Source organism: Piliocolobus tephrosceles, chromosome 21, assembly GCF_002776525.5.
Source record: "Piliocolobus tephrosceles isolate RC106 chromosome 21, ASM277652v3, whole genome shotgun sequence".
Lineage (NCBI taxonomy): Eukaryota > Metazoa > Chordata > Mammalia > Primates > Cercopithecidae > Piliocolobus > Piliocolobus tephrosceles.
Genome location: NC_045454.1, coordinates 45,470,116 through 45,483,312, shown reverse-complemented (window position 1 = coordinate 45,483,312; position 13,197 = coordinate 45,470,116). Strand labels below are relative to the sequence as shown.

Here is a 13,197-nt window from a genome sequence, read left to right as displayed (position 1 = left end):
TTTTTTTTTTTTTTTTTTTTTTTTTTGAGACGGAGTCTCGCTCTGTCTCCCAGGCTGGAGCGCAGTGGCCAGATCTCAGCTCACTGCAAGCTCCGCCTCCCGGGTTTACGCCATTCTCCTGCCTCAGCCTCCCGAGTAGCTGGGACTACAGGCGCCCGCCACCTCACCCGGCTATTTTTTTGTATTTTTTAGTAGAGACGGGGTTTCATCGTGTTAGCCAGGATGGTCTCGATCTCCTGACCTCATGATCCGCCCGTCTCGGCCTCCCAAAGTGCTGGGATTACAGGCTTGAGCCACCGCGCCCGGCCTGAGACACCCTACTTTTAAGGAACTGGAAGAAAATGCCAGATGTAAAATTAAACATTCATTCTCACAAGTCCGCTTTGAACTCCAACAGGAACTTAGAGCTGGTCTGTACGTGGCACCGCAGAATAGCAAACCTCGTTCTGCTGGAAACAAAATACGTTTCTAAAATCTCGCAAGCCGGCCGGGCGCGGTGGCTCACACCAGTAATCCCAGCACTTTGGGAGGCTGAGGTGTGTGGATCATTTGAGGTCAAGAGTTCGAGGCCAGCCTAACCAGCATGGTGAAATCCCGTCTCTACTAAAAATCCAAAAAAGAGCCAGGTGTGGTGGTACACGCCTGTAATCCCAGCTACTCAGGAGGCTGAGGCAGGAGAATTGCTTGAACCCAAGAGGTAGAGGTTGCAGTGAGCCGAGATCGTGCCACTGCACTCCAGCCTGGGCAACAGAGCAAGACTCCATCTCAAAATAATAATAATAATCCTTCAAGCCAGCCGGACAAGATGGCTCACACCAGTAATCCCAGTCCTTTGAGAGGCCAAGGCAGGCGGATGGCTTGAGGTCAGGAGTTTGAGACCCACCTGGGCAACATGGGGAAACCGCATCTCTACTAAAATACAAAAATTAGCCAGTCGTGGTGGCACACATCTGCAGTCCCAGCTACTCAGGAGGCTGAAGCAGGAGAATCACTTGAACCCCAGAGGCGGAGGTTGCAGTAAGCCGAGATCGTGCCACTGCACTCCAGCCTGGGCAACAGAGCAAGACTCCACTCAAAATAATAATAATAGGCGACATGGCGAAACTCCATCCCTACTAAAATACAAAAATTAGCCAGTCGTGGTGGCACACGCCTGTAGTCCCAGCTACTCAGGAGGCTGAGGCGGGAGGACCACCTGAGCCCAGGAGGTTGAGGGTGCAGTAAGCTGTGACTGTGCCACTGCACTCCAGCCTGAGCAACAGAGCAAGACCCTTTCTCAAAAAAGTATAAATGAATAAATGAAATAAATAAAATCCTGAGAGCCACTGCTGCCTCTCCCTGCCACCAGTGTTGGCAGAGGGCAGGGATTCCCCTCATTGAAACACAGGCTGGGGTTTTTAGACATCTCATGAACTTTCCAAAAGGTAACCAACCCAGCGGTTTCCATGCAGATGAAAATACAACAAAAAGGGCATTTGCATTCAAAGGATTCTAACCGGGAAATGACAAGCCCACAGTTTTGTTTTGTTTTTTAAGACGGGGTCTCACTCTGTTGCCCTGGCTGGAAGGCAGTGGTGCAATCTCAGCTCACTGCAACCTCCGCCTCCCGGGTTCCAGTGATTCTCCCGCCTCAGCCTCCCAAGTAGCTGGGACTACAGGCATGAGCCAGCGTGCCTGGATAATTTTTGTATTTTTAGTAGAGACGGAGTTTCGCCATGTTGGCCAGGCTGGTCTCAAACTCATGACGTCGGGTGATCCACCTGCCTCAGCCTCCCAAAGTGCTGGGATTACAGGCATGATCCACAGATTCACCAATTTTAAACCACTTGCAGCCGATTCTTGTTATTGGTGGACTCTGTGAAATTCCCTCGAATGTTGAACTAGCAAATACTGAACCCCTGCTCCCAGGAAAATGCAAGGGTAAGTACCTGCGAACTTCTGGCCACAGCACATTTATCCACGGCTCAATACCTAGCCTTGTTTTATGTGTGTTTCTGTTGAAAGACATTATTGAATCTATATTGTTGATTCATTAACACTGAACTCACGGCCAACAGTAGTAGAACTCACGCCTGAACAAAGTTTATGTAACACATGCCTTTGTGTGTGTGTGTGTGTGTGTGTGTGTGTGTGTGCTGGTTTTTTATTTGTTTTTTTTTTTTGTTTGTTTGTTTGTTTTTGAGACAGGGTCTCATTCTGTTCTCTGTTGCCCAGGCTGGAGTGCAGTGGCACCATCTTGGCTCACATGCCTTTGTGTGTGTGCATGTGTGTGTGTGTGTGTGTGTTGGTTTTGGGGGTTTCTTTTTTGTTTTTTGAGACAGTCTCACTCTGTTGCCCAGGTTGGAGTGCAGTGGCACCGCCTTGGCTCACTGCAACCTTCACCTCCTGGGCTCAAGCAATTGTTATACCTCAGCCTCCCAGGTACCTGGGATTACAGGCACACGCCATCACATCCAGCTAATTTTTGTATTTTCAGTAGAGATGGGGTTTTATCATGTTGCCCAGGTTGGTCTCGAACTCTGGCCTCAAGTGATCCACCTGCCTTAACCTCCCACAGTGCTGGGATTGCAGGTGTGAGCCACAGCGCCTGGCCACACTGCATTTTCTCTACAACGGTGGGTGGTCACTGTCCTCCTTAGCCAAGGAACAGTAGAGAGCTGAGCTTCAGCGCCCTGGGGTGCATTTGAAACAGCCCCATCACCAACTGAAAGCACAAAAATGCTAAAAATGCGGCACCAAATAACCACAAAAAGGACTCGGGTGTTTTTGCTGTTTTTTGTTTTGAGACAGAGTCTCACCCTGTAGCCCAGGCTGGAATGCAATGGCATTATCTTGGCTCACTGCAACCTCCGCCTCCCGGGTTCAAGGGATTCTCCTGCCTCAGCCTTCAGAGTAGCTGGGGCTACAGGCACCCGCCACCACACTGGCTAATTTTTTGTATTTTTAGTAGAGACAGGGTGTCACCATGTTAGCCAGGATGGTCTCGATCTCCTGACCTCATGATTCGCCCCGGCCTCCCAAAGTGCTGGGATTACAGGCATGAGCCACTGCGCCCGGTCAAAAACGACTAGTTTTAATCCTCAATGTACAGATTGTATGAATCTGATGCATAAGGGCTGAAGCAAAAAGGTGGAGTGCCCCCTTACTTGACCTCAAATTTGAGATTCATACTTATGAGTGTCCTAAAATGACCAGAAAGGCACTGAGCATGCTGGTTCGAAGGTTACAAATAAATTTTAGTGAGTAGGTGAATTCAAAAATACAGGGTCTGGGGCCAGGTGCAGTGGCTCATGCCTGTTATCCTAATACTTTAGGAGATCAAGATGGGAGGATCACTTGAAGCCAGGAGTTTGAGACCAGCCTGACCAACATGGTGAAACCCCACCTCTACTAAAAATAAAAAAACTAGCCGGGCATGGTGGCAGGCCTATAACCCCAGCTACTAGAAAGGCTGAGGCAGGAGAATCACTTGAACCTGGGAGGCAGAGGATGCAGTGAACCCAGATCATACCACTGCAGTCCAGCCTGGGCAACAGAGTGAGTGAGACTCCATCTCAAAAAATAAATAAATAAATAAATAAATAATAAAAAATAAAAATAAAAATTAGCCAAGCATGGTGGTGTATGCCCGTAGTCCCAGCTACTCAGGAGGCTGAGGCAGGAGGATCGTTGGTGCTCAAGAGTTGGAGGCTGCAGGGAGTTAGGACCACACCACTGCACTCCAGCCTGGATATCAGAGCAAGAACCTGCCTCTCAAAATAAAAATTTAAATTTTAAATTTTAAAAAGAAAATATGGGATCTGGTAATAATGAGGATCAACTAGACTCAAATTTAAAATTTCAACTTTAAAAATTAATCCAGGCCAGGCGTGGTGGCTCATGTCTATAATCCCAGCACTTTGGGAGGCCGAGGCGGACGGATCACGAGGTCAGGAGATCGAGACCATCCTGGCTAACACGGTGAAACCCCGTCTCTACTAAAAATACAAAAAATTAGCCAGGCGAGGTGGCGGGCGCCTGTAGTCCCAGCTACTCGGGAGGCTAAGGCAGGAGAATGGCGTGAACCCAGGAGGCGGAGCTTGCAGTGAGCCAAGATCGTGCCACTGCACTCCAGCCTGGGTGACAGAGCGAGACTCTGTCTCAAAAAAAAAAAAGAAAAAAGAATATTAATCTGATTATAAGATAAAACATTTTAAAGTCTAGAGAAAACCATAGGGATGGAGAACAGATCTGTGGTTAGGGGTGGAGGTGGTTTAGTGATAAAGGGGTGAATTGAGGGAGTTTGGACAACAATGAGACTATTCTCTAACCTAATTGTGGCAATAGCCATACAACTTACAGCCTTCCTTAGCCAAGGAACAGTAGAGCGCTGAGGTCTAGACATGGCTTAAAATTCATTAACGGTACACCTTTAAAAAGCCTATTTTACTGTACGATAATTTTCTAAATACTTTGTTGTTGTTACAGAGTCTCACTCTGTCACCCAGGCTGGAATGCAGTGGTGCAATCACAGCTCACTGCAGCCTCGACTTCCAGGCTCAGGTGATCCTCCCACCTTAGCCTCCCTAGTAGCTGGGACCACAGGTGCTCACCACTGTATCTGGATACCTTTTTTGGAGGCTTTTGTAGAGACAGAGTCTTGCTATGTTACCCAAGCTGGTCTTGAACTCCTGGGCTCAAGAGATCCACCTGCTTTGGCCTCCCAAAATGCTGGGATTACAGGAGTGGGCCACCACACCTGGCCTAAAAAATTAGTAAACATTAAAAAGACACATAAACCAATGGCACAGTTACCTCCCTGGACGTGAATGTAATGCTTTGGGGGACAAGGGGACAAGATTTTTTTATTATTTCTTTTCTTTTTGGGACAGGGTCTGGTTCTATCACCCAGGCTGGAGTGCAGTGGCATGAATACGGCTCACTGTAGCCTCAACCTTCTGGACTCAAGCGATCCTCCCACCTCAGCCTCCTGAGTAGCTGGGACTACCGGTACACACCACCATGCCCAGTTAATTTTTAAATTTTTTCTAGAGACAATGCCTCGTTATGTTGCCCAGGCTGGTCTCGAACTCCTGGCTTCAAGTGTTCCTCCCACCTCAGCCTCCTAAAAAGTCCAGGGGTTACAGGTGTGAGCCACTGAGCCCCAACACAAGATTTTGGAAAAGGACTTTTGTTTTTTGTTTTTTCCTTTCTATACTTTGGTAATTTTTCTTTTTGCAATGAGAATGCATTACCTGTCACTATTTTAATTAAAAACCATAAATACACTGCAACTGGAAAACATCAACCAGGCCACTCCAAAAGTATTCTTTTTTTTGTTTGTTTGAGAGAGAGAGATAGAGGACCTCACTGTTGCCCAGGCTGGAGTGCAGTAGTACAATCACAGCTCACTGCAGCCTTGCCCTTCCAGCCTCAAGAGATCCTCCCATCTCAGCCTCGCAAGTAGCTGGAACTACAGACGCAGGCCACCATGCCCGGCTAATTTTTGTTTTATTGTTAGTGGAGACAGGGTCTTGCTATGATGCCCAGGCTGATCTGAAACTCCTGGACACATGTAATCCTCCCACCTCAGCCTCCCAGAGTACTGGGATTGCAGGCATGAACCACAGCACCTGGCCAAAAGTATTTTTTTTCTTTTTTGAGATGGAGTTTCGCTCTGTCACCCAGGCTGGAGTGCAGTGGCGTGATCACAGCTCACTGCAACCTCTACCTCCCGGGTTCAAGCGATTCTCCTGCCTCAGGAGACAGGGATTACAGGCATGCGCCACCACGCCCGGCTACTTTTGCATTTTTTTAGTAAAGACGGCATTTCACCATGTTGGTCAGGCTAGTCTCAAACTCCTGACCTCAAGTGATCCACCCACCTCGGCCTCCCAAAGTGCATGGGATTACAGACGTGAGCCACCACGCCCGGCCTCCGGGAGTATTCTTAATAGAAATTAACACAAGAGAGGCTTGAGAAAAAAAAAAAAAAAAAATCTCATTATATACACCAGTTATATTTTCGGTTCTAGACACAGGGCTGAGAGCATGAAATCCTTATTCAATACCAATATAGCTATTTAAATAAATAAATTATAAGATCATACACATAGCTAAGTAGGCAACATCACGGTGATTTTTCTCATCCTTGGAATCCGTGTATTCAGTGCAGCAAATGATACACGTTTCTTTAACGTGTCTTGCAGTGTAAAGAGAAAGACATAGCATTTCATTTCACTCACTTCATTCAAGTTGTACCAGGGACCACACAAGCCATTAGGCATGCTATCATGAATGAAACCTCAAGGCATCTGTTCCAGATCAGAGGTTAGCAAACATTCTCTGTAAAGGGCCAAAGTGTAAATATTTTGGCCATAGAATTCCTGTTTTAACTACTCAACCTGCCGTGTCCGGGCATTTTTGTGCAGTCACAGATGATGAGTAGACAAATGAGTGTGGCTGCATGCCAATAAAACTGCATTTACAAAATCCGTGGGATTGGGCCTGAGGGCCATAGTTAGCTGACCCCTGTTCAGATGAAGAAGTCGGATCTATGTAAATTTCTTAGCTGGGTGCCATGGCTTCTCATGCCTATAATCCCAGCACTTGGGAGGCCCAGGAGGGAAGACTGCTTGAGGCTAGGAGTTCAAGACCAGCCTAGGCAACATAGCAAGACCCTGTGTCTACAGGAAAAAAAAAAAAAAAAAAGTTTTAATTAGCCAGGCGTGGTGGTGACTGCCTGTGGTCCCAGGTACCCAGGAGGCGGAGGCGAGCAGGTTGCTTGAAGCCAGGAATTCAAGACCAGCCTGGGCAACAGAGCAAGACTCTGTCTCTACAAAAAATTTTAAAAATTAGCGAGTCATGGTGGTGCCTGTGCCTGTGATCCCAGTTTCTCAGAAGGCCAAGGCGGGAGGCTCACTCAAGGCCAGGAATTCAAGACCAGCCTGGGCAACATAGCAAGACTCTGTCTCTACAAATTTTTAAATTAGCTGGGCACGGTGGCACCTGCCTGTGATTCCAGCTATTTGGGGAATCTAGGTGGAAGGACTGCTCCAGGCCATGACTTGGAGGCTGCAGTAAGCTAGGACCAAACCTCTGCATTCCAACCTGTGTGACAGAGCAAAATCCTGTCTCTAAAAAGAAATAAACATTTAAAAAAGCAAAAAGAAAGTGGACCAGACACGGTGGCTCACGCCTGTAATCCCAGATCTTTGGGAGGCTGAGGTGGGTGGGTCACTTGAGGTCAGGAGTTCAGGACCAGCCTGGCCAACAGGGTGAAACCCCATCTCTACTAAAAATACAAAAACCAGCCCAGTGTGGTGGCACATGCCTGTAACTCCAGCTATTGAGGAGGCTGAGGCAGGAGAATTGCTTGAACCTGGGAGGCGGAGGTCGCAGTGAGCCTAGATCGTGCTGTTGCACTCCAGCTGGGGCGAAGAAGTGAAAAAAAAAAACAAGAAGTGAGCTGAGAGAAGATTAAAGGAAACACTGGGCCGGGTGCGGTGGCTCAAGCCTGTAATCCCAGCACTTTGGGAGGCCGAGACGGGCGGATCACGAGGTCAGGAGATCGAGACCATCCTGGCTAACAGGGTGAAACCCCGTCTCTACTAAAAAATACACAAAAACTAGCCGGGCGAGGTGGCGGGCACCTGTAGTCCCAGCTACTCCGGAGGCTGAGGCAGGAGAATGGCATAAACCCGGGAGGCGGAGCTTGCAGTGAGCTGAGATCAGGCCACTGCACTCCAGCCTGGGTGACAGAGCGAGACTCCGTCTCAAAAAAATAAAAAAAATAAAAAATAAATAAAAATAAAGGAAACACTGACCCTCTGGGAAGAGAGAGCCAACATCTTAGCCTAGGTAGAAGGAGAAGAGAACAGTAGAAAACAAGAACCCAGGCTCAGGTAAGACTGGAGATGCAGCCTTCCAGGAGGAAGGATTGGCAGTGTCAAACCCAGAGGGGTCAAGTGAGGTGAGGTTGCAGGAGACGCAACTGGGAGATGAGAAACTAACTTTGACAGCCATTGGTAAAGTGGCGGAGATGCAAGCCAGACGCTGGGGGCAGAACAGTGAGTAAAGAGTGAGATGGTAAGGGCAGGGAGGACTGGTGGGGGGAAGCTGGACAGGGTGGAGGCTGGAGGTCAGTGGTGGGTAATGGGGATCGGAGGGTACAGGGTGTTTAGAGGCTAAAAAAGCATGTGGGTAAATGAAGATTTTTTTTTTTTTTTTTGAGACAGAGTCTCTCTCTGTCACCCAGGCTGGAGTGCAGTGGCGTGATCTCGGCTCGCTGCAACCTCTTCTTGTCAGGTTCAAGCAATTCTCCTGCCTCAGCCCCCCTAGTAGCTGGGATTACAAGGGCCCACCACCACACCTGGCTAATTTTTGTATTTTTAGTAGAGACGGGGTTTCACCATGTTGGCCAGGCTGGTCTCAAACTCCTGAGCTCAGGGGATCCGCCCACCTCAGCCTCCCAAGGTGTTGGGATTACAGGCGTGAGCCACTGCACCCGGCCAAAGATTCTTGAACAAAGAGAGGACAAAGAGCAAGAGCCCAGATGGGTAAATGTCTCAGACAGGGAAAAGGTTAACTCCTCCAGTGCAGTGCCTGGCGATGTCTGGAGACATTTGTGGCTGTCATGACTGGGTGGAAGGGGGCCCTACCAGGACCAAGTGGGTGGAGACCAGGGCTGCAGCTCAACACTCTACATGCAGGACAGACCAAGAATGATCCAACCCCAAATGTCAGCAGTGCGGAGACTGAGAGCTCGGCTTGAACCAAAGAGGAACAGAAGTCAAGGGTAGAGTGGGGTGAGGTGAGGACCCCCAGGGACTCAGCCCACACACTATGGTCTCTATGCATGAATGGGGAAGGGCAAGAAGCAGGTCTCCAGGAGAGAAGCAAAGAATAAGAATAACTGCAGAGGCCAGACACCATGGCTCATCACGCCTGTGATCCCAGCACTTTGGGAGGCCAAGGCGGGCAGATCGCTTGAGGCCAGGAGTTTGAGACCAGCCCAGACAAAATAGCAAGACTTCATCTCTACAAATTAAAGTAAAAATTAGCCAGGCAGGGTGGCGTGCACCTGTGGGCCCAGCTACTAGGGAGGCTGAGGTAGGAGGACGGCTTCCGTCCAGGAGGTCGAGGCTGCAGTGAGCCGTCACTGCCCAGCTGCACTCCAGTCTAAGCAACAGAGCAAGACCTCGTCTCAAAAATAAATACAGTAAAATGAATAGACAGGTAGATAGATACAAAAATCACACTGATTTTCCTCCACCCTGCATCCCAATCAAAATGCCATATTGGGCCAGGAGTGGTGGCTCACGCCTGTAATCCCAGGACTTTGGGAGGCAGAGGCAGGCAGATCACTTGAGGTCAGAAGTTTGAGACCAGCCTAACCAATATGGCGAAACCCCATCTCTACCAAAAATACAAAAATTAGCCGAGGCTGGTGATGGATGCCTGTAATCGCAGCTACTCAGGAGGCTGAGGCAGGAGATGCACGTGAACCTGAAAGGTGGAGGTTGCAGTGGGCAGTGAGTAAAGATCGTGTCACTGCACTCCAGCCTGGGTGACAGAGTGAGACCCTGTCTCAAAAAAAAAAAGACCAGGCGCGGTGGCTCATGCCTGTAATCCCAGCACTTTGGGAGGCTGAGGCGGGTGGATCACGAGGTCAGGAGATCGAGACCGTCCTGGCTAACACGGTGAAACCCTGTCTCTACTAAAAATACAAAAAATTAGCCGGTGTCGTGGAACACGCCTGTAATCCCAGCTACTGGGGAGGCTGAGGCAGGAGAATCCCTTAAACCTGGGAGGTGGAGGTTGCAGTGAGCCGAGATCGTGCCACTGCACTCCAGCCTGGGTGACAGAGCAAGACTCCGTCTTAAAAACAATAAAAAAAATTTAAAAAGACCATATTGGTTGACATTAGAGATTAATGATCTAATGATCTGAAAAGTTCTTTGCTGCTCCCCAAGCCTTCAAGAGGCATCACGGCCCATTTATTTGATAGGATTTTGTTCACCAGTACCCCAAACATGGGGGGTATGGAGGGTCAGACTCAAAAGAAAAAAGATTTGTTAAGAAACCATTGCTCTGCAGCCACACTAGCTAGATTCCAATCCCAGCCCTGCTGCCTGCTGGCCTCAAACGAAGTCTTCTCACTTGTGAAAAGGGATGATTAAACCACACCTCACGGGGTTTTGCCGTGAGGATTAACTGAGATTATATATGCAAAGCGAATAGAACAGCACCTGCTGAGAGCTTGCTCTTATAATTCTTAGGAAGGTATTATGCAGAGAATAAAGAACTTCTTAAGATGATAAAGGAGCCCAGTACACCCAGGGTTTCTGTGCCCCACTGCAGAACAAATATTTACTGAACACCTACTATGTGCCAGGCACCGTTCCAGGGTCTAAAAATACAGTGGTGAATAACATCAACAACAAACCATAAACCCCTGCCCACATGGAAGCCATAAATGGGAAAAGAAATGGTAAATCCATTTACTGACCCTGAAAGTCCAGGCACAGATCCACGATTAATTACCAAAGCTACAAGGAACAGAAGAGCAGGGAACCACACACACGCACACACAGAATCTGGCATAGTTCTAAACCACTCGTCTTGGATTTTTTTTTTTCAAGACAAAGTCTCGCTCTGTCGCCAGGCTGGAGTGCAGTGGCGCCATCTCAGCTCACTGCAACCTCCTCCTCCCCGGTTTAAGCAATTATCCTGCCTCAGCCTCCCAAGTAGCTGGGATTACAGGCGCACTCCACCACACCCCGCTAATTTTTGTATTTTGAGCAGAGAAGGGAGTTTCATCTATGTTGGCCAGTATGGTCTCCATCTCCTGACCTCCTGATCCGACCGCCTCAGCCTCCCAAAGTGCTGGGATTACAGGCGTGAGTCACAACAGCCAGCCGGATTTTCTTAACAAAAACCCAAACTAACCGCCACCCTTCATTGAGCACCTACTGTCTACCAGGCACCTGGGGGCGGGGTGGCCGCGGGGCTTTTAGACATTATGTAATTGACAGAGTCGACTCAGCAAACCCGGTTGGTCCACTCTAGCACCTCTGATTTTAGATGCACCCGGTTCCCCATCAATAAATTTAGGAGCTTCAATTCCTTCCCTCCCTGACCCCTTCCTCATTACGACTGATTTCCTTTTGTGGAGAAATCTGAAACAGTAACCCAACAGATATTTTTAAAGCAGGGCCTCAGACCCCACAGTGGGACACTCTTAAATGATTGCGCCATCTTTATCTTACAAACCCCAAAGGTGCCTGCTGTCAAGCCCAAGGAAGATGCTACCCACATGTGGGAGAGGGGCCCGTGGGGTCAGGGGGAAGGAAAGGCTCATTCAAGATCAAAGGCTCCTTCATGAAGGGCAGGGCTGAGAGGAGAGGAAGGGTCAAGGAGACAGCAGACAAGGCACAGTAGTCCAGATTCTTGTGCAGAATGGGACACAGAGAGGTTCAAGTCCTGGCTCTGGCACTGACTTTAGGGCAAGGGAGTTATGCGTCCTACCTGAGCCTTAGTTTACTCCTCTGTGAAATGGGTACAGAACTGTATCCGCCTCCCGGGGCCACTGCCACAGTCCAGAGAGAGAAAACAGACCAGCCTGTGGCGTGCGGTGATACTAATTACAATAAATAGGGTAAAAAAACTGCCACTACTTCTGCTACAATTGCTGCTGTTGCTAAGGCTTTAGAATTTGCCTCCAGACATCTGGAAACAGAACCCAAAAAGGTAAACATGGACCTAGAGTCCAGGGTGGCCACGGGCCTAAATCCAAGGTAGCTGGGTAGAGGGGGATTCTGCAGTCCCCGACCCCAGGCAGCGTCCCCCACCGGTGAGGCACTCGGGGCGCTTGGCTCTACCTACACCACATGCGCTCGGGGGACTTGGCTGTCCGGGACTGTACGGGGCCCTCCAGACCCAGTGACCCCACTTCCCGGCCGCGACCCAAAGAGGACGCGTGTCGTGTCTCCGGAGTGACTTGGGCTCGGAGGGGCTGGGGCACGGGTCGGAGGCGCGCTCCAAAGAGGCGCCCGCATAGGGGCGGGCACTGGGGCAAGGTTCCTCGGGCTCAGGAACCCGAGTCGGGCACGCGGGGCGCGGAGGCGCGAGCCCGGGCGGGCAAAGGCCAAGGTCAGCGGCTTCCCGCCCACCCCCCCACCACGCGAGGCAGGAGCTACAGTCCCGGCCACGGCCCCCCGCCCCCGGGGAGGGTTCTCAGTCCACAAGCCGGGGCTCGATTTTGGCTCGGGTGGGGTCCTCTCCCCATTGCGGCGCTCCCCGTCCACGCCCGCGCCCCCAGACTCACCCTCTCCGGGGTACAGGTGGCCCGCGGCGCCCAATAGCAGCGCGGCCACCGCCACCAGCAGCGGCGCGGCAGCTGTCCCCCGCCGGCCCCCGGTGCCCATGGCTGCGGGAGCGCGGGGTCTCCTCGGATCAGAGCGCGCGGCGCTGGCCCGCGGGAGTCATGCTCCGAGGCGGCCGTCAGAGAGGCGCTGGGGGCCGCGCGTCCTTCTCTTCCACGCTGGCGACCCGCGGGCCGCAGCCCCGCTGCCCGGGAGGGCCCTAGAGGCAGCCCCGGGAAGGAGGCGCGCGGCTTCGCCCGCTACAAATAGGGAACGGAGGCCCTCGCGGTGGCGGCCCCGACCCCCGGCCGCTGCGGCCCGGGCCCCGTCCCACGATGTGGGGGCCGGGAGCTCGGCGCTGCGCCCCAGACTGTCTCTCGGCTCTCGGCCCCGCGCGCTCTGGGTCGCGATCTGCGGGCTCCGGGACAGAGGGACGCGCGGACCAACGGACAAGCTGACGGGCGGGCGGGCACCTGGGCTGGCGGGTGGCGGGCGGGCGGCGGGAGCGAGGGCTGCTCGGGCCCGTAAACAACGCGGCCCGTCAGCTGGGCCCGGTGCGGGCCGCGGGAAAAGGCGGCGCGGATCTGGCCTAGGAAGGGACTCTGCGCCCGGGAGAGGCCCAGGAGAGGGAGGGAAAGCGAGCAGGAGAGGGAGGTGCCGCCCGGCCCCGCCCCGCCCGCCTCCCCGCCTCCTGTGCCGGGCCCCGCGCTGGAGGCCCTGGGCGCGCCAGGACCGAGGGGGCGCCCCAGATCCGCGGGCCCTACAGCCCCGAGTCTCCTCCAGTTTCAGACCCCCAGAGGCGCCCCACAGGCCCTACCCAGCAGCACAGGTCCTTTCTCTACCATTTTGCTAT

At 51.5% G+C, this 13,197-nt stretch overlaps 1 protein-coding gene across 1 annotated transcript in view; it reads right to left on the bottom strand.

Annotated features, from left to right (window-relative positions):
• The window catches only part of INSR (insulin receptor), a 191,362-nt gene extending 178,929 nt beyond the window's left edge, over window positions 1–12,433 (bottom strand). Inside the window, exon 1 of the mRNA XM_026455549.2 lies at window positions 12,308–12,433. Within this exon, the coding sequence (XP_026311334.1) occupies window positions 12,308–12,407 (100 nt within the window). The 5' untranslated portion in view covers window positions 12,408–12,433. The remainder of the gene's footprint in view (window positions 1–12,307) is intronic.
• Between the last annotated feature and the right edge of the window lie 764 nt (window positions 12,434–13,197).